At 35.9% G+C, this 21,847-nt stretch overlaps 1 protein-coding gene across 6 annotated transcripts in view; it reads left to right on the top strand.

The window, feature by feature from the left end:
- Positions 1–21,847, top strand: part of DMD (dystrophin) — a 2,144,556-nt gene that overhangs the window by 893,137 nt on the left and 1,229,572 nt on the right. For all 6 annotated transcript variants that reach the window (XM_047764837.1, XM_047764839.1, XM_047764840.1 and 3 more), the window contains one exon: positions 20,757–20,929. In XM_047764837.1, coding sequence (XP_047620793.1) covers positions 20,757–20,929 — 173 coding nt within the window. The remainder of the gene's footprint in view (positions 1–20,756; positions 20,930–21,847) is intronic.

Raw genomic sequence — 21,847 nt, 5'->3', positions numbered from 1 at the left:
CTTTTCACATCAAAGGGGAAATTAGAGGATATTTTTGAATTATATCTGCTTATATAATTTTAGTTTTGTACTTTATACTTTTAACATATACATTCAATTTCAAATTAGTGTCAGTATAAGTACTACAAGATATGTAATTTATAGAAAACAATAAAATATTTTTTTAAATTACCAGGAAAGGTCCCCAACCCAATCCTGCTTTTTTTCTAAACCACCAATTACAAGTTTCTGAATTCCAAACTAAGAAAAATATGATTATGAAATATACATACATATAGATGTATATGTATGTATGTGTATGTGTGTGTGTGTGTGTGTGTGTGTGTGTGTATAAAATAGAATCATTGTGCTGTATACCTGAAGTTAACACAACATTGTAAATCAGCTATACTTCAATTTTTTAAAAAGGAGATGAAAAATTTTGACAGGTTCAATATGCATTTAAGACGCATAATCTGGATAGTTGAGAAAATGTTTTAAAATTGCTTTAAAAAGAATAGGCTTTGAATTTTAGAAGGAAGCGTCTGAGGATAAATAAATGTAGTATCAAGAAAATGTACATAATAATGTATGTCTTAAGATAATTTTTGTGATCATACATTTCACACTCAAGATGAAACATTATAGTATAGCCAGACCTTGGTATTTTCCAATGCAAATAGTATAAGATTATACACAGGTGATAAGTTTGCTTTCAATAGCACCTATTAGCTAAAGTATTTTATACTCTAAATGATTTCTTGGGATTTCATTCCATATCACATATTTGCATAACTATACAAATAGATGAAGCCATTTGTTTATTTCGGAAATCAGAGTAGCAATATCTTGAGTGACTTGAGTTTAATGTCTTACATTATATCAAATAAACTACAAAATTACACACTAAAATAAAACAAGACATGAATGGAGTTTCGGAACTATTCCGTCACTTTCGGCATGGTGCTATTTCTTTTTGTAGTAAAAGTCAAATCACTCGTGGGTACAGTGAAGAAAAGTAACTCAATCAATTGATAAAGGAGACTTGCCAGCATTCCTGTCATTATTCACATTAACTGATTTCTAGTAACAGCACAGTTTGTAAGTTCATCATTGTCATTCACCATGTAAATCACTGCTAATGAGCTAATATTAATTCCTTTCCATGTTCATGGACATATGGGTCAGGAGAGCAGTGACCCCAAGCTTATTAAGTTGCCAATTGAGTATCTTTGTCTTCATACCTCTTAACCTGGCACACTCAAAATGATGGGCCCCAGCTACACTCATAGATAATCATTTGTTCTTTCAGATATATTTAATAGTATTATATCTGAGACCAATTGTGATGGTATTGATTACTGTGGTTTGTAAAAAGGTGTTATTGTGGGTTTAATTTAACTGGGTTATTGAATCCTCATTAGATGCAGTTTTGGATGTAATTCCATCTAACCCCCACATATCTCCTGCAGCAAGCAAATGGGCTTCCTGCCTTTATGAGCTTTTTGAAGGGGGATAGTTTTGATTTCAGTCTTTTCAATGAATATGTATTTCCTTTTAAAGACGTTCATCATTGTCATTATCTAGTAGTAAAAATATAAAACCATCACATAAATTGTACAGTTGCTGGTTGAGAAGGTTTGAAATTAAATTGTGGTTAATTTTATTCTTGACATATTTGCATGGATCAAATTACAAAACTGTAGTAGGTATCACTGTGATTTAATGTACATATTTTTAAGTACAATACAACATTACATTCTGAACAAAATATAAATAATGTAGCACATGTAATTTCCATAGATGTATTGAACTAGAAAGATACCTAATCCATTTGACAAGAATTAATCAGATTAATAAACACCTATTTACCTATATAAAGCTGTATGTAATAGCTAATGCACTAGCTAAGGCATAACTGGCAACGAATGAGAAACATGTGCATAAGTAATATTTATTCTTATATCAAAGCCAATATTGTGAATTGATTGTGCTTGTTTCTATGTAAAAAGTTAATATATCCATTACATAATGATTGTGCTTGTTTCTATGTAAAAAGTTAATAATATCCATTACATAAATGATGGTGCCATAATTTTGAAACAACTTAAATTTTTGAAAGTTTCAGTCAGTATTAAAGTAACTTGTACTTTATTTTTGAGAAAAAAGGAGTTCCCTGGTAGCCTAGCAGTAAAGGACCTGACATTGTCTCTGCTGTGGCATGGATTTGATTCCTGGCCTGGGAACTTTTGCATGCCCTGGTAACGGCATAGAACACCCCACCCCCCAAAAAAACACCAAGGAGAATTAAAGTCAATTGTCTTAATAAAATTTGCTAAAATATGATTATTATACTAAATTACCAAATATTACTTCAAAGTATCTCATATGAAAGTATGAAACGAGAGTAGAATACTGGTTGCCAGGGACTGGAGGGAGGGGAAAATGAGGAGTTATTGTTGGGGTATAAAATTTCAGTTACGCAAGATACATAAGTTCTAGAGGTCTGTTGTATGACACTTGTATTTATAATAATAAAAGCATAAACTGTAATGTATACTTAAAAATTCATTAAGACAGTAGATCTCAGGTTAAGTATTCATATCACAATGAGAAAATAGTAAAGTATGTACATAAAAATTTTTAGCATCACAAGTTGAAGTTTCCAAAAGTTTTACTCACAAGAGCCTTAAATATTTGAAATCTTGTCATAAAAGCCGAAAATATTCATTTAAGAAGCCCAGTGAGAAGGATTTATCCTAATGCCTCTATATACCTATATTTACTGAAAGCTTCAGTTCCATTGTGTCTGAGATACTCTTGTGGGCTCATGCATGTGCCCCCCTCACTCTACATTCACTGTACTCTGACTGGCAACTACCAATTGCAAATTCCTTGGCCTCTATGCCTTAAGCGCTTTGCAGTCATCAAAACCCATGTGTCAGGGTGTAAAAGCTCTAGATTCCTACATCTCCTAACAAATTTCAGCCAATGACAGATGGCTTTCTATGGATAAACTCCACTGCTCATCCACATCTGCATATGAGGTAACTCCAAAGCATATTCTACCTTCTGACCCAAAGTTTACCAGCAGAATTGAGACCCCCTTGTGTACCATAGAAACCTTTCTTGAATCACACTCTTCACTGTCTTTCTCTCTTATCCTCCCCACTTCCTTACCAGTTCTCCTTAGGATCATTTACAAATACATCACTTACATGGATATTCTATCTTAGGATATGTTTCTAGGAGAACACAACCTAGGATAATATGAAAGAAATATTTAGTCAGCACTTAGCAACAGAAATCCTGGAAAATACTCCATGCAATTTGATGTGGATTTTCCATGACTATGTTGCTCCCCACTAAGGATTTTCTTAGTTGCTCAAATAGGCCTTGGCATAGGTAAAGGTGAATTGTTAGGACAAAAATGAGAGCATGGCTTAGAATAAGGATGGCAACTAGATTTTATATTTTTCAATAATGATGACCAATGTGAATATAGCACTAAGGTACTCAATAACTTACCCATAGCTCTATGACATATCTAAAATTACTATCATTCCCATTTTGTAGGTGAAGAAATTTAAGAAATATTAAATAAAGTAACTTGATGAAGTTGACACAACTAGTATTGGTTGAGCAAGGATTTGAACCCAAGCAAAGTAGCTTTAATTCCTGAGCTTTTAACCGCTATACTATGCCACCTTTCATGAGATGGTTTCTAGGGTACTATGTTGGGCATAATAAGGGTGAACTTGGGTAAAACATGGTGGAATACTGAGGTCTGGTGTGGTCAATTCATAGGGAAAATGTCCTGAGTTCTAATTCTCACTGAATCCATACCAATTTAAAAAGATTTCATAAAAGGAATTAATATCTTTTCATGTGCCTGTTGGCCTTAAGTGACATAAATCACACAGAAAAAAAGGGCAATATTGTATATTATCACTTATATGTAGAATCTCAAAAATAAAATGAATGAATATAACAAAACAGAAGCAGACACATAGGTAACAAACTAAGTGTTTACTAGTAGGGAGAGGGAAAGGAGGATAAGGATGGGGATTAAAGGGTACAGACTACTATGTATAAAATAAATAAGCTACAGGGATATATTGTAGAGCTCAGGGAATAGAGCCAATATTTTATAATAACCTTGGGATATAATCTATGAAAATATGGAATCACTATGTTATACACCTGAAGCTAATATAATGTCATAAATCAACTATGCTTCAATAAGAGAAGGAGAAGGAAGGAGGGAAGGAAATAAGGAGAAAAGTGTGGAGAGGAAAAGGAAGAAAGAAAGAGGTCAAATATGCATCACTTCATCTGTCTCATTGAAACTGAGATAGATGTTCCAGCTGAGGTTGATAAAATGTTTTGTGTCTTTGGTAGCCAAGAGGGTGACAAGAAATGTGGATAGATGAAGAAAGCTTACAGATAATGATAGGACACTCATGCCCAAGGTAGAGTTTAGATAAGATCAAGAACTAAAGGCAGGACTTGTTCAACCTCAGTAACACTGGAGAAAACTTGTTGTGAGCTGAAAAGGCCAAAGATTATAAAGCAAAGTTGTTCAGTCATCTTTGATTGGTTCAGCTTTTATGCAGGGACTTTAAGACCCAAGGACTTAGCTGATAATGTAAGGAGTGGGAATTTACCCATCCATACATATTTATTAAGCTTTTACTATGTACCAGACATTGCTCTAAGCGCTTAAAAAACAATGAACAAAATGAATGGACTTCACCCTCATACACTGCGATTTTAAATAGGACAGAAAGGGCATTTAAGGAAAGATTTGGAGAAGGTAGGGAGTCAGCATTGCAGCCAGCCTTGCTGTCCAGGCACGGTAAGCGGTCATTGCAAAGGCCTGAATTTTGGATGTATGCCTGACCTGATGGATGAACATTAGGAAGGCTAGTGAGATTTAAGCAGAATGCACCAGGGGAGGATAGTAGGGCAGGAGGTCAAAAGGGGTATGGGCATTCAGGTTGTGGAGGGTCTTGGTGGACCATTGTAAAGAATGTCGTTCATGCTGAGTGAGATAGGATCAGTTGTAGGTTTTGGAGAAAATGAGTGATATGATCTGATTTATTCTTATAAAAGATCACAGTAGCTGCCTTGTTGATAGTAGAACTGTAGAGAATCAAGGGTAAAACAAGGAGCACAGTTGGAGAATGGATGCCAGTGGCTTCACCTTGGGGAGAGATCTTCAGGTTTTGGAAATGTCTTCAAAGGGGAGATAGAAGATTTATTTCTGTATTCACACAGAAACTTGAGCATGAGTGTATTAAGGCCCATTCTCGGCAGATTTTGAGGCTCAGAATTAAGTTATCCTATGAAGTTAGTAGGAGATCTCTTGAGGAATATAGCATTTCTTCTCATTGATAACTTTGCTTTCTGTACTCCAGTCTTGCTGTGAAGCAGGGGAACCAGTGCTGGCAATGGAGATCTTATTATTCTAGTCAAAATCCTTCTTCAGAATTTGTTTTACCACATTTAAGCACATATTTAATAATATCAGTCACTTGAATGAGGACAAACTGATGTTGTGAACAAACTGACTTTTTTTTTTATTCTGGTATTAGGAAATTAAGTAATAGGAGTCAGTGTATATACAAATCTAAACAAAACATCTGAAGGAAAAATAAAATAATTAATATTTCAGTGCACATTGTAATCCAGAACCATGCTAGATAAAGGGTTAAATTTTTTACAAATGTAATGTGATTCCAACAAAAGGATACTGCAATTATTCTAAATTAAATAATTATTGGAGCATATAAAATGTCAAAGCAAAATTTGCTTGCAAGTCCTTTTTAAATTCTCCTCAAATTTTCTAATAGAATAGTTTGGTGCATGGAAAAGCATGACTTTTATTTATTACATTGTAAGAACTGATCTTTTGGACTATATCATTTTGAGTGATGTAATCATTTCATGATTTCTCTGAGGGAAATCAAAATTTTCAACTAGAGCATTTCTTGTTATAAATATATTTCCTGTTTTCACATGCTTTTATGATTTAGGATTTATTTGATTTTCTATTTTTATTTATTCTAATTTTTGTTGATTTTTTGATTTGCTATTTATATTTGTAAACTACTTTACAATTATTCATCTATTTGCTATAATTGAGAGCCTACTTAAATCATTAATTGTAGTGCCTCAATTTTCATTCCTCTTACAGTATATTTACTACATTATATTTCATATTTATATGTGCTTTGGTGGTTTCCTTTTATATTTTTTACAAGTATCTCTTTTATAGGAAATTATTCTCTTTTTTTCTCCCAGCCATTATTTTATCAGGCCCAACAGTTGTCCTACTTCAACTCCCATACTGCAGTTTACTCCCATCTCTGCTAAAATACACTTTAAGGATTCAGTCCACCTCCTTCCATTCTCCCAGAAAAACTGTTTTGATAATCCCTGTCCTATAAATTCTGGAAGTCAGAAACTTCTGCATTGGAACTTACGATTCATGAGTCTGGTAGAAATTTTGAGGTTGCAATTAAGTTGTGTGGAGGTTTTCCTTTTGTTCATAAACTATCCGAGCTGTTCTTTGACCAATTATGATGTCACTTTTTGATCTATGACATATAATTACTGATTTGTTATTTATGTAAAGACAATGCATCATCCTAAGGAGAATGTTTTGACCAAAATAAATAGTTGTATTTAAGAAGTGTTCTTCACAAGTGGACCATAAACGAAGCAGGAAAAAACAAAAGAATCAAAAGGGCAACTTCCCATAGAAGCACTAAAAATAACTAAAAATTTTCTGTAGGAGCTCAGAGAAATCTAATTAATAAGTACTTTAATGCTTTTTGAGTGAATACCCTTCCCAATTTGATATGTCATTAATATAGTGCCTTGTGGCTAGACAGGACATAAAATGGATAAGAATTAGATTTATATAGGGTGTTGCCTTCATCTGTCAGATAAAAACAAATTCCAAAGAGTGAAAATGAACTGGTGTTTGAGTCTTTGGTGCTCCAATTTCTCTTTTTTAATTTTAAGATAGATCTACCCCCCAACAGCTGCTGTCACAACAGCTACTAATGGGTTTCTCTAATTCTTTTTTTCTTAGAAATGAAAAATTTTTGCTCTTCTTTTAGCCACGTTACAAAGGGTCTCAAGGCATTTTTGTTATCTAAAAGTGCTTAGAGGTTTTATTTTCACCTGCTTAAAATATGAAAACGATCATGCAGGGTTTTATAACTCTGAAAACACATATACATATGTTAAAGTCTACATATACACGTTTAACTGCAGTGCTGTATTTAAAACAACAATACCTAGTCAGTGACAGCAAAAGATACAATTTTCACCATTTTCAGTGGTTTGCAAATGAACCATCTATTCCTTCTAACCTACTCTCTGTGGTGACCAGCATCCATCATACACATAATCTCTAGGAAGAAAAAATATTTTCTTTTTATTTTTTTTGGGGGGTGGTCTTTTGGTCTTTTCAGGGCCACACCCGCGGCCTATGGAGGTTCCCAGGCTAGGGGTCCAATCAGAGCTGTAGCCGCCAGCTACAGAAAAGAAGGGACAAGTTAAAAAAACCTTTTAGAATTATCTGATAGACCAATGAAAATCTCCCTGAGCTTTATACATTTTTTATTTTTTAATGTTTTTTATTTATTTTATTTTTTATTTTATCTTTTTTCTTTCTAGGGCTGCACCTGCGGCATATGGAGCTTCCTAGGCTAGGGGTCTAACTGGAGCTGTAGCCACCGGCCTACAGCAGAGCCACAGTAACGCCAGATCCGAGCCATGTCTGTGACCTACACCACAGCTCACAGCAATGCCAGATCCTTAACCTACTGAGCCAGTCCAGGGATCAAACCCGCATCCTCATGGATGCTAGTCAGGTTTGACAACTGCTGAGCCACAACGGGAACTCCTATTTTTCTTGTTCATCTCTGCATCTCCAACTCCTAGAACAGTACCTACCATTCAAGAGGCACTCATTGGACATCTATTGAATGAATGAATGAATGACACTGATAAATCCAGAATGAAGCCTGAGATTGAAGAAGCAGAGCAATGTCAATCTACCAGTACCAAGAATAATAATTTTAAAAAAACAAAACAAATTTAGTTTCTTTTATATTATGTGCAAACTTACTGAGTTAAATCATCCAGACATGTGAAGCATATACACTAGTATGGAGAAATTTGTTCTAGGTATGTACACACCAAATTTTATTTTATTTTATTTTATTTTTTTGTCTTTTTGCCTTTTCTAGGGCCACTTCCCGCAGCATATGGAGGTTCCCAGTCTAGGGGTCGAATTGGAACTGTAGCCACCGGCCTACAACAGAGCCACAGCAATGCAGGATCAGAGCTGTGTCTGTGACCTACACCACAGCTCACAGCAATGCCGGATCCTTAACCCACTGAACAAGGCCAGGGATCGCACCTGCAACCTCATGGTTCCTAGTCAGATTCGTTAACCACTGTGCCACAACAGGAAGTCCAGAAACAAATAATTTATGAAAATGTGTAGCAAGAGACCTACATGTCATTAAAATATTACTAATATATTAATATTAGTAAATATAATGCAGTAATTTGGCTTGCATTATATGGTTATGGATATATGATTATGGCAAACAGTAGGCCAGAGAGGTTGTCAAGGCACTGTATTTGAACAGAGAAGACTTAGATTTAGACGCTGAATCTGACTTTTAATAGTTGTGTCCTAGGCATAAAATTTCTAAGGCTCAGTGTTTTTAGCTTTGCAATTAGATCAATGATATTACCTGCCCAAGCCTACTCAGCAGTAATATTGTGAAGATAGAGTGAAATCATGCAGGATTATGTAGAAAAATTGTTTTAAAATTTATAATTATATAAATTTCAAGTTTTGTAAAATCCATATTACTTCATCATATGTCCAAAATCTTAAAAATTATTGTAAATTAAATTTCCACGTAAATAATCCTAAAAACATATTGCCTTTAAGAATGCAGTAAGGAGTTCCTGTTGTGGCTCAGTGGTAATGAACCCAACTAGTGTCCAAGCAGTTGTGGGTTCAATCCCTGGCCTCACTCACTGGGTTAAGGATCCATGTGTTGCCAGGAGCTGTGGTGTAGGTCACAGAGGCAGCTCCATTCTGGTATTGCTATGGCTGTGGAGTAGGCTGGCAACTGTAGCTCTAATTTGACCCCTGTCCTGGGAACCTCCATACACCACAGGTACGGCCCCAAAAAGAAAAACAGGAAAAACAAAAAAGAATGTAGTAAAACATAAGATTGCATTTTCCATTATTGTATTAATTTTAGGTGCCAAATTAATAATTCACTTTTAAATATTTATCTTGAGGATGCAGATTCTAAATCATTTTTTAATTTAATTTTATTTTTTAAATTATTTCCCCAAAACAAATTTTTTTCTACTGTACGGCATGGTGACCCATTTACACATACATGTATACATTCTTTTTTCAAACATTATCATGCTCCATCATACGTGACTAGACATAGTTCCCAGTGCTACACAGCAGGATCTCATTGCTAATCCATTCCAAAAGCAATAGTTTGCATCCATTAACTCCAAGCTCCCAATCCACCCCACTCCCTCCCCCTCCCCCTTGGCAACCACAAGTCTATTCTCCACGCCCATGATTTTCTTTTCTGTGGAATGCTTCATTTGTGCTGTATATTAGATTCCAGATATAAGTGATATCATATGGTATTTGTCTTTTTCTCTCTGACTTACTTAGCTCAGGATGAGAGTCTCCAGTTCCATCCATGTTGCTGCAAATGCCCATAAATGCATTATGCCCTTCTTTTTTATGACTGAGTAGTATTCCATTGTGTATATATACCACAGCTTCCGAATACAATCATCAGTCGATGGACACTTGGGTTGTTTCCATGTCTTGGCTATTGCGAATAGAGCTGCAATGAACATGTGGGAGCATGCGTCTTTTTCAAGGAAAGTTTTGTCTGGATATATGCCCAAGAGCGGGGTTGCTGGGTCCTATGGTAGTTCTATGTATAGATTTCTAAGGTACCTCCCTACTGGTCTCCATAGTGGTTGTACCAGCTTACATTCCCACCAACAGTGCAGGAGGGTTCCCTTTTCTCCACACCCCCTCCAGCATTTGTTATTGGTGGACTTACTAATGATGGCCATTCTGACTGGTGTGAGGTGGTATCTCATGGTAGTTTTGATGTGCATTTCTCTAATAATCAGGGACGTTGAGCATTTTTTCATGTGCTTGTTGGCCATCTGTACATCTTCCTTGGAGAACTGTCTCTTCGGGTCTTTTGCCCATTTTTCCATTGGGCGGTTGGCTTTTTTGCTGTTGAGTTGTATAAGTTGCTTGTGTATCCTAGAGATTAAGCCCTTGTCCGTTGCATCCTTTGAAACTATTCCCTCCCATTCTGTAAGTTATCTTTTTTGTTTTCTTTTTGGTTTCCTTTGCTGTGCAAAAGCTTGTCAGTTTGATTTGGTCCCATGGGTTTATTTTTGTTTTTATTTCTGCTGCTTTGGGAGACTGACCTGAGGAAACATTTGTAAGGTTGATGTCATAAAATGTTTTGCCTATGTTCTCTTCTAGGGGTCTGATGTTGTCTTGTCTTATATTTAAGTCTTTCAGCCATTTTGAGACTCTAAGTCATTTTAAATTTAGATGTTCCATGCCTTTTACCAAGAATAGGATGCTGTTTTTTAGTTAGTTTGTTGTTGTTGCTTTCTTTGGAGTTTTATTTATTTTTTTATTAAATATGTTACATTTATTTTTTCATAATTATGCTTCGATGATTAAGAATCCTTTTTTCTGAATTCAGAACCATGACTTTATTTAAAAGCACTGAAGCTTTAAGTAAAGGATAGTTTAATCAATAGTTTTTTTTCCTTTTTTCCTTGGAATTCTGAGATTTGGTTTTTGTTATTTATTTTGTTATTGTTTGCCTTTTGCCATTTAAAACAGCTAATCTGTATCCATTTTCTTGCTTAAAATAGTAATAACAAGCATGTTGATACTTTAACAGCACTGAGTTAAACCTTATGAGTTGACATTATGTGGGTCAAAATGTTCAAACTTTGGCAAATACATATAGTTCATTCTAATACAATGATTTTTACCTGTCTGCTTATTTCTGAATTCTAATGCACATCATTAAACAGTCAAGGAAAAAAATCAAGAACTTGGTATTGTAAACCACATATAGTTAATGGGTCCTAATTACTACCAACTCCCAAATTGAATTTTCCAAACTTGCAGCAGAACATTAAAGGATGTTCTCACCATTAGGGAAATCTACGGGGTTTCCAAAACGACAAATAAAGGAGGTTCAGCATTAAGATCCTACTCCTATATCATGTGTTCTTTTGCCCTTTGTTATTTTTCTTAAATTTGTACATTTAGGTTAAGAATAATTATATGACAGTGTTTTTACTTTTCTATCCCAAATGTAAAACACTGTGATAGAAAGCATGTTCTCTCAACATCAACAGTGTTAATCATTTATAAAAACGGGCAAAATAATACCAGATACGTTTCCTATTTTTCAAAGTAGTGTGCTATCATTTGTATTAAATTATATAGATTCAATATTGTATAGTAGTTATCTGTGAACTTGCTTCATCACACATACTGGGTTTTCCATTCTTTATAAAAATAGTAAGATGCTCATGATTGCCTATTTAAATATGATAAAAGAGTATAAAGCAAAAAGCAAAAATATATATATAACAACAACAACAAAAAGGAAAATGTCCTGTCTGCATTTTTTCAATCCCATTCCTGAGTAATAGGAGTTCCTGTCATGGCTCAGTGGAAATAATCTGACTAGCATTCATGAGGACACAGGTTCAATCCCTGGCCTCACTCAGTGGATTAAGGATCTGGCATTGCCATGAGCTTTGATGTAGGCCAGCAGCTACAGCTCTGATTTGCCCCCTAGCCTGGGAACCTTCATATGCTGTGGGTGTGGCCCTAAAAAGTAAAAAAAAAAGTCAGAAGCCCATTCCTCAGCATTAATCAGTTTTTTAGTTTTTCCTAGATTTCTGTGTTGCCACAGAATTTTTCTCCATAAAACTTACCTGCCACTCCATCACTCAGTTACACAAGACTCAAAATAATGTCCTGGTTCTAAAAAAAATTGGAAACATGGAATACCATATGTCTAATTTTTATTGATGAGAAAAACATTTGCTCCTATACAACTCTCCTTTGCCATGTGCAAGAGCCAATATTTCTATAAAGATTATTTTTTATAAAATGATTCTGATGATGTGCACAACTTAATACAAAGTGCATCTATCACAAATGGACTTAAATGAAATCCATTTCTGTTTAGTTGGTGCTGATGCACTAGAGCTGTTGTTTCTGAGGAACAGTTGGAGCAGTGAGGTACAGGTTTTGCATTTTTCTTTTTTTTCTTGTTGATGTTGTGTGACATCTGGGGAACTTGGGCAGACATAATTCTGAATGAAGGACTTTGTGTGTTGTTTACCTGAGGTTCTGTGAGGTATCCATGGAGAATCTTGGCCAGGAAATACAGATAGAATATTATTCCACTGTTTACTCTAACAGCTAAATAACCAGTAAAAGTAAAATAGAATAAGGGAGATATCTGAAATGCTCAGAACACCTGTTGAGGTCTGAATGCATATCTGCAGTGGTTCAAGGACAACATAACAAACTTTAAAGGTTCAGTGGTTCATTTCAGTTTGATTTTCATAAGCAAGTTAAGATTCAGAACTTCACCTCAACTTTTTACTTCAAGTTAACACAAATATATTAAGTCCCAGATATTGTGTTTAATCCTCTAAAATAGCAATATAAGGTGCAATTCCTGTACTGTTAGTTTATAGCATCAATTGAATACACATATCAGAGTTACATAAACAAGTTGGAAAGTATTAAATGTAGGAAAGACATAGTAGAGCCAAAATGCATAGTGTAAGGCCTGAGTGTAACTGAATTTGTGAAGAAGAGAAAGCCTTGTAGAAAGCAGAAACAGAATAATTTTATAAAGGAGAATGTCTTTGAAATATTCATGCTTTAAATATTTGGAAAATACTAATAACTACCGCTAATTTAATATGTGTCAGGACATGCTCTAAATTCTTTACTTGTGGTAATTTGTATGGTCACTAGAACAACTCAATTAGGAAAACACTATTATTATGCCCATATTCAGAATTTTCTAAGCTGGAGTCGTGGTTTGGTTCAGAGTGGTGGTAGAGTCAAATTCTGAATACATTTTCAAGGTAGAGCCCATAGGATTTGGTGGCCAATTTCATGTGGGTTGGTAGAGGATTCAAGGATAACACTAAGAATTTTGGCATGAACAACTGAAAGAATGGAACTATCATTAACTATATAATGTGGAAAATTGCAAGAGTATCAGGTTAGGATACAAAGTTGAATGTAAATTTTCTTTAGACAGAATTTTAGATTAATGTTAGTATATACATCCTATCATCGACTGATTATTTAAAATCTTACCTCGATAAGATTTAAACTCATGAAGCTGTGTTTGAGCTTACCTTTTGGTATAAGACAACTAACGACACCTCATTGGAACTTATCACTGTCTAAGTTACAGACATCCTCATTTTTAAATTATGTACCAAAATTTTAGCAAGGGCTGAATTGAATTTTACATTATTTATGTGTGAGATGCCTGTTTATTTTCATGACTACAGAGAAGGCATTACAGCATGTATGCTATTTTATTTTATTTTATTTTATTTTAATTTTTTAATTTCTTTGGCCATATGGAGTTCCTGGGCCAGGGATCAGATCAGAGCCACAGTTGTGACTTATGCCACAGCTGAGGCAACACCAGATCCTTAACCCACTGTGCCAGGCCAGGGGTCAAACCTAGGTCCCAGAGCTCCAGAGACTGCACCAAAGTGGGAACCCCAGTAAGGCTATTTTAAATAGTACTTTTTGAAATAGAAATCATATAGGCACATTTGATATTAAATTAGAATTTATAGAAGAAATAACTTGCTATAAGAAAAACATTGAAAATTTGCTAAGTTGTTTATTTTCATCAGAAGTGATTAATAATAAGTTCAGTTAATCAGATATCACTCTTCCCTATTCCAGCCCTAGACAGTTTCTACAGTATCTAGTTTGACATTCATATAAATAGATTTACCTTTTAGGTGGGTAAAGGCACATTCTGTAATGAGACATTCTGACAACAAGGGAGTCATTGTCACTTTACATTAAATAGAAGAAAAACTAAACAGCAGAAATATGCCCCTTATGATAGAGACCAGACCCTAGGTAAATTAAAAGTTACTTCATCCCTTTATCTCAGCCTGATCAGTTGGCAAATAGGTCCCTTGTTTGGTTCCCTAGATCAATTGTCTGTAGTCTCTAGTTTCTCTTTTTAGCTCATTAAAAACACTTGTTACACAATACTTGAATAAGCAAAGTACTTGTAGGTTCAAATTGTTTGTATTATGAATCCCCTAAAAACCTGATTCTCTTCTTAAAGGGAAACCCACATTTCTAAATACTATTTTTCTCAAAGTTGAGGCCTGTATTATTATGTCTGTGTCATCAGACATAATAATATAGGCCTCATAGCAACTACATGTTATGTCTGTGCTCTTATTTAAACAGCAGGCTTTTCAACCAGAAAAGTGAATGGAAGCAGTATAGTTCATAGTCTTCTGTTTTTCCTTATTTTACATGTCTGGCCTTCATCTTTAAGTTGTAGAAGTTACTTCATTATCTAATTTTTCTCTATTAACAGTGTATAAATAAGGGTGTTATTTAACTTATTTAATTCTGTGAGCCAGAGAGGGAAGGATGCTATGTTAAAATATTAAGGACGTAAATTATATAGAGTCAGTACAAGTGCCCTCCAGAATGTAAGGTCTTCTTTCCAGAAAGTGTGGCTAGCAAATAAACATTGTACAGAATTGAAATGGTGGAAGGTAATTTCGCAGGGTATGTTAAAATCAAGAGAGAACTTGACTAAAAAGTGAGCACTTCCTCATTTGGCCATCATATTTTCAGGTAAGATGAACTCTTCAGGGATAGAAATGGAAACAGTATACTCTATAGTGACCCTAGAGATTTTTCTATCACCATAGCAACTATGGGGACCATGGTTTCATTTATAGAGGGTCAGAAACTATAAAGATCACTTATTTCTAGACAAACTAAAATAGTAAAAAGCTCTAAAGTCTCATCTCTAACTTTAAACTATGGAAACTGCTACAGAATTTTCTTTGGTGCATATACCATTTTTCTGTGTGCAATGCTTCAGGGACAAGTGTATATGTAGACCTAAAAAGGACTTACTGGACTGGAGCCAATTTTGACAGCATTCTCTGAGAATGCACCAAGGAGCTATTATCTAGATATCCAGGGAGTATGACATCCCCTGCCCCAGTTTTTGCTTTTTTCTTTTCTCATTTAAGATACAAAGTTTTCCTGCTTTTGCAACATGCTGCCTAGCATTGCAAAAATTGTTCCTAATTCAACAAAGAGCATTTCTACCACATTCCAGAGAATTGGGAGCTCTCCAGAGATTTGGATTAAAATCAGGAAGCTTTGCAAGCTCACATCATCGGAGAGAGAATATCTCACACACACATCCCACATCAAAGCCATAAGTGGATTACTTTTAGTCCTGTGAGGAAGATCCTTCTTCCTTTCTCTTGAATTTTAGCCCTGTAGCAAATTACGGCTCTTCATTTTAAATGCTTCGGCTTCCAACATAGAGACAGATAGGGCTAGTTGCCCCAGTGTGAGTTTCAGGAATCAGCCTGTCAGTCAGCTGAATGCTTGCTATCAAATGGAAAACTTAGAGTTCTGGATTTTTGCCCTTGGGCTGGAAGCCACTCTAATGTGGAGTCTTTGACTTATATCTTCAGGAATCGAGCCAGTACAAGTCATTTGTTCAGGCTGCCCAGGTCAGCAGAGTTAACAGAAGCAGCAAAGAAGTCATGTTGGTGCTTGTTCCTGGCACCTGACTTAGTCTAGTTAGTGGGGTAGCTTAAATATTTCACCCAAGACCTCAGATGGTAATGAAATTTTGCCAGGTGAAAAAAAAAAAAATACAAGAAGCTTGCCTGAGGGCAGTGATTTCTGGGGCATTGATAATGTATACCAGATCCACTGTCTTTTTAAAAAATTGGTTAAATCATCTTTTTTTAATTAGTAGTAAACTTTTCCTCCACAAAGATGTGTCTAATGTCAAAGCAAATTGTAGTATAGTACTAAGCTCTTTTCAATTTTGTAGTGAAAAAAAGATGACAGTGGAAAACAGCTTGTCCGGATTTGCATTTTCTCATTTTCAAGATGCTGAGATTGCTGTTGATAAAATAACCACTCACCTCTTAAGTATCCACAGTTGACTTTTTACTCCTGTTTCTGGATGCATTTAACTTGTTGGCATGTCCCTCCCCTCCTCCTGATATTATTTATCCCCTTGGTTTTAAAACATTTCCCTTCCGGTTCTTCTCCAAGGTTTGATGAGATCTACTCCCTGGACGTATTCATTTCCATCATCTACCTCTACTTTCCACAAAGGTTCGTCCTTAGGCAAATTTTCTTCTCTTTAACAAACATTTCTGAGCAATTTGACATCTCTTCTGTGATTAAACAACACCTAATATATTCCATTGACTAGAAATTCTGTATCTAACACAGGCAAAAGACAGTTTTAGCCTGCATTTCTCCAGATAAGTCATCTGAGGATATTTCTGTGTTGGCATACCTTCCTTTTCCTCATATGGTAATGAAGGACCTGTAGAAAATATTCTGATCACAGAGTTAAATTGAGCTGCTTAACCAAAAAATAATGAAATTGTCTGAGGAGAAACTCAGTGTGTCTAAGTCTAAGGTGTTAATGAACTTGAAGACAACACCTTGGAATTTTATAAACAATCTCTCTCTCTGAAATTAATTTACATCACCCACAACCATCATGTCTAGCTGATTTGCAGACCTGGGAATGCAGCTGCTTTTTTAGGTTACACTATAAACATTGACTTTTGCCCCTTAAAACTGGCTTCCATAGATTAATCTTCTCCCAAGGCAAGTCCTCATGCACCACAGTCCTGAAGTCTCAGAATGAAGCATGAAAGCACCCTAAGATCTACCATAACTTCCCCCTTGCTGCCCAAACTGACTGGTAGAGTTTGTTTCAGAGCCTGCCTTCTGGAAAGCTGGAGGCTCAGCAACAGACACTCCTTATGTAGTCTAGTCTCTATTTCATGCATATTTGAAATCCTCCTCAGTTTTGTCTGCAGGTTGACAAAAATGTTATTTTTATTGATACTTGTTAAGTTTTTATATTTGTAAGTTGACCCTTTAAAGACATGGGTTTGGGGAGTTCCCATCGTGGCGCAGGGGTTAATGAATCCGACTAGAAACCATGAGGTTGCGGGTTCGATCCCTGCCCTTGCTCAGCGGGTTAACGATCCGGCGTTGCCGTGAGCTGTGGTGTAGGTTGCAGATGTGGCTCGGATCCAGCGTTGCTGTGGCCCTGGTGTAGGCCAGCGGCTTCAGCTCCGATTAGACCCCTAGCCTGGGAACTTACATATGCCGCGGGAGTGGCCCAAGGAATGGCAAAAAGACAAAAAAAAAAAAAAAGACATGGGTTTGAACTTCCGGAGTCTACTTGTATGAGGATATGTTTCAATAGTAAGTACTGTAGTACTATATAATCCATGATTGGTTGAATGCTCAGATGTGGTAGAACCATGGATATGGAGGGCTACTTATAAATTATACACTGATTAAGCCTTTTGTCATTTGAAAGTCGACTGCATTTATTTTTCCTGACAAGGAAACATGCTATCTCTGGATTAGATAACATATCCTTAATTACTCAAGAGTGTTTTAGAACTGGTCCCCATGCCCCAAATCCACATGTGACCTGCGGTGAGGGCCAGGTGTTTATCTGTGCATGCAGGGATTGCAGTACAAAACAGAAGTCTCAGTATTACAAACATCAGAGCTTATATAAGACATTTGTCACATCAGAGAGACAGACAGAAATACAGACATGGAGGGAAGGAGAGAAGGGAGAAAGGGAGAGAGAGACAGAGAAAATGAAGCTAGAAACAGAGAGAGGGACCTTTGCTCTGGAGTCTAAAGAAATCCTCTCCAGAGAAAGAAAGTCTAGGTCTGTTATCTTCAGAATGCAAGTTGGAATGTAAGCAAAGGGATCCAAGGGAGATAAACTTCTGAGTCTCCCTGGAACAATATGCTAATCTAAACTCCGAGGTATTTTTGCTTTTCAGTTATCCATTAACCCAGATGCCAATGTTCTTTGCTCAGAAAGGCCAGACCATGTGGAAATGTGAAAATATGTATAGCCCAACAACACTTTCCATCTCATTCCTTTTCCCAAAATCTGAGGTCAACTGCCTATTGAATACCTACAGTCTGATAATTCAAAGGCTTCCCCGTATGATCATGTCCAAAAGGAAATCATTACTTACACATACACAAAAGCATGTACACATAGAACTTTTTCATCAATCTGAGATCCCTTTACTCGTGCATACCAGTATTTATCTGGATGTCCAGGCTAGAAGCCTGGGAGTTATTTGAGTCTTTCTTCTTCATCTAATACAGAGTTGCTGAGTTTTGACATGTTTCCTTCCTAAACAACTTTCTCTATTTAACTCAAATGTGAAGGCCAACTAGATATTTGATAACATAACATTTTTAAAAATTTTAGGTGTGAAATATGGTATTGTGTGCTCTTTCCTTGAAAGAAATTCATGTGTATTAGAAATACATGCTGAAGTATTTATGGATAAAATATTAAATAAATTTGTTTCAAAATAATCCAGTTGAGGAGGTGAATAGGTGAATGGGTGGAAAAATAATGAAAAAATGTCAATGGCTTCATAAATGTTGGCACTGGATAATAGGTTTATGGGGGCTATTTTTACTATTTTCCTTTCTGTTCTTATATATATTTATTATTATTGTTATTAATAGTTACTTCCCCAATACAATTTTTTTTCTGCTATACAGCATGGTGACCCAGTTACACATACATGTACACATTCTATTTTTTACACATTATCATGCTCCATCATAAATGACTAGACATAGTTCCCAGTGCTACACAGAAAGATCTCATTGTTAATCCATTCCACAGGCAAAAGTTTGTATCTATTAACCCCAAGCTCTCCAACCACCCCACTCTCCCCCCCGCTTGGCAACCATAAGTCTATTCTGCAATTTGAAATAGGTAGGTAGGTAGGTAGGTAGGTAGGTAGGTAGATAGATAGATAGATAGATAGATAGATAGATAGATAGATAGATAGAAAGAAAGATATTCTGTCTACTGAATTACATGTAGTGTTTTTTAAGTGCATTTTTTTTTGTCTTTTTAGGGCAGCACCTGCAGCATATGGAGGTTCCCAGGCTAGGGGTCAAATTGGAGCTAGAGCTGCAGGCCTAAGCCACAGCCACAGCAAGATCAGATTTGAACCACATCTGTGACCTACACCACAGCTCACGGCAATGCTGAATCCATAATCCAATGAGTGAAGCCAGGGGTTGAACCCGTGTCCTCATGGATACTAGTTGGGTTCGTTACTGCTGAGCTATGACGGGAACTCCCTTTAAGTACATTTTTAATCATCTCAAGCCTCTGTTTCCTGACCCATATTCCCTTAATCCAGTAAAGTTCTGGAGAATCAGTCAAATATGGCTGCCCAGGTTCCCTGTTACCTACTAAGTATAGTATCCTTTCCACTTCAACTGCTAAGCTATGTTTACTACAAATTGTACTTACTTTCTGAGCCTTTTCCTTGGCTTATGATCAAATATGAATTATGGAAGTTCCTATTGTGGCTCATTGGGCTTGAAGAGGAGCCATTAGAGGGTTTTGAGAGGTTATGATCTGGTGTTTGTTTTATATTACTTTCTTTGGCTGTTGTGTGGAAAATTGACTGGGAGAGAGGCAGTACTGTAAGCAGAAGGATCATTTAGGTAACTATTTTGATATTCCAGGTGAGATATAAGGATAGCTTATATTAGAGTCATAGCAAGGGAGATAATGAGAAGTGGTCAAATTCTAGACATGTTCTGGAAGTAGAGCCAACAGGATTGTCCAACAGCCTGAATACTTGAAATTAAAAAAGAAAGATCAAGGATGATTCCAAGGTTGTCAACCTGAAACTATTGATTGATATGTCATTTCCTGAGATAGGGGAAACCATCAGAAGAGAAGGACAAGAGGATGCAGTTCAGAATGTGGTTGGGGCTGTATTGAGTTTGAATTGCCCATAAGACATTTAAGTGTCAAGAAAGTTGTTGTATTTGTAACTCTGAATTTCAGAGTTAAGGTCAGGGCTGGAAATCCAAGTTTGGGAGTCATTGTCATATAGAGATTATTTACAATCGTGGGACAAAATAGGAGGCAATATAAATAGATAAGGAACGAAGTGTTAGAACTAAACTAGAGCACTCCAATATTAAGAGATTAGTAAAAGGAAGGATTACATAAAAGAGACTGAGAAGAAATGGACAAGGTTGCAGACAAGAAGGTAGCAGGAGCCTGACGAAGACAGAGTGTTAAGATAGAGGAAATGATCACCTGTCTCAAGATGAGGACTGTGAATTACCCTTTGAAGTTGGACAGGTTGAAATCACAAGGCTCCAGGGCTGATGACTTTTAAAAGTCAATAATTAAAAATGTAAGTCCATTAGTTACTTCTGGGGTTGATAAATTTCCTTTCTTCGCCTTCCTTAGACAGCCGAATCATATCTGACTTGCTTTAAAATTTCAATGTTACAGAATATAAAAGACAGCCTGCAACAGATCTCAGGTCGGGTTGACATTATCCACAATAAAAAGACGGCAGGATTGCAAAGTGCCACACCTGTGGAAAGGACAAGGCTACAGGAAGCTCTCTCACAGCTCGATTTCCAATGGGAAAGAGTTAACAAAATGTATAAGGACCGACAAGGGTAGGTACCACTTTCTGTTTACTAAATGATCATACCTGTCTCCCAGGAATTCTAGAGTTCATTTCAGTGTTCTCCATGGGGAAAAAAAAAAGAGAGGTAGGGAGGAGGAGGGGGAAAATATCACTATCACTGGAAAAAAAGGTAAGTGGAATGAGAACAAATAATGAGACTAATGAGCTAAATTCAGCAAGTTTTTTCTGTACTGAAGTTAGCATTTCTTTACTGAATTTAGCATTATACTGGAGAACTTTTAATATTCTCTAAAATTTCAGGATATATCAAAACAGATGTGGTCATTTAATTGAGGTAGTTTAATTGTCTGATATAAAATGTACATTTTTGATCAAATCTGTATCCAGTAGATTTATAGTAGATTGATGTACTTAGATTAACATTTTGGAAATGTAAGCTATCAACACAAAGTTAATTTTCATGTATTGTTTCTACTAAGAAGGCAGTGCTTTACATTTTGAAGTCTTCCTACTATTTTGTTTCAAGTAATTTGTTGATTTAAAATAATTAATTTTTAGTACTTCCCTTAATTAAAATATCCAACTGTTGACCACATTTTTAAAATTCATGTACATTTCTTAGCCTCATACTATAAGAGATCATGTAGTTTCTACTCTCAGGTAAAATTGTTTTAAAGCCATTGCTCATATCCACAGACTAGAGTTCAGCTTGTTTTGGGATACTGGCTCAGCTGCTTACTGGCTTTATGTCCTTGAGCAGGTGCCTGAAACTTTATGCTTCACAATTCCCTTATCTATAAAATGGGATAAAATGTTTTCTAAGCCAAAGGGCTGTTGTGAGGATTAAATGATACAATGTATATAGAATGCTTAGCAAATTGCTTATACATGATAATGACTCAATCAAGCTTGGAAATTTTGATGATAAAAATAATGGTCTTCTGGC

Source organism: Phacochoerus africanus, chromosome X (genome assembly GCF_016906955.1).
Source record: "Phacochoerus africanus isolate WHEZ1 chromosome X, ROS_Pafr_v1, whole genome shotgun sequence".
NCBI classification, from domain to species: domain Eukaryota; kingdom Metazoa; phylum Chordata; class Mammalia; order Artiodactyla; family Suidae; genus Phacochoerus; species Phacochoerus africanus.
Note: the sequence above shows the minus strand (reverse complement) of the source record. Positions and strands in the feature narration are given on the sequence as shown.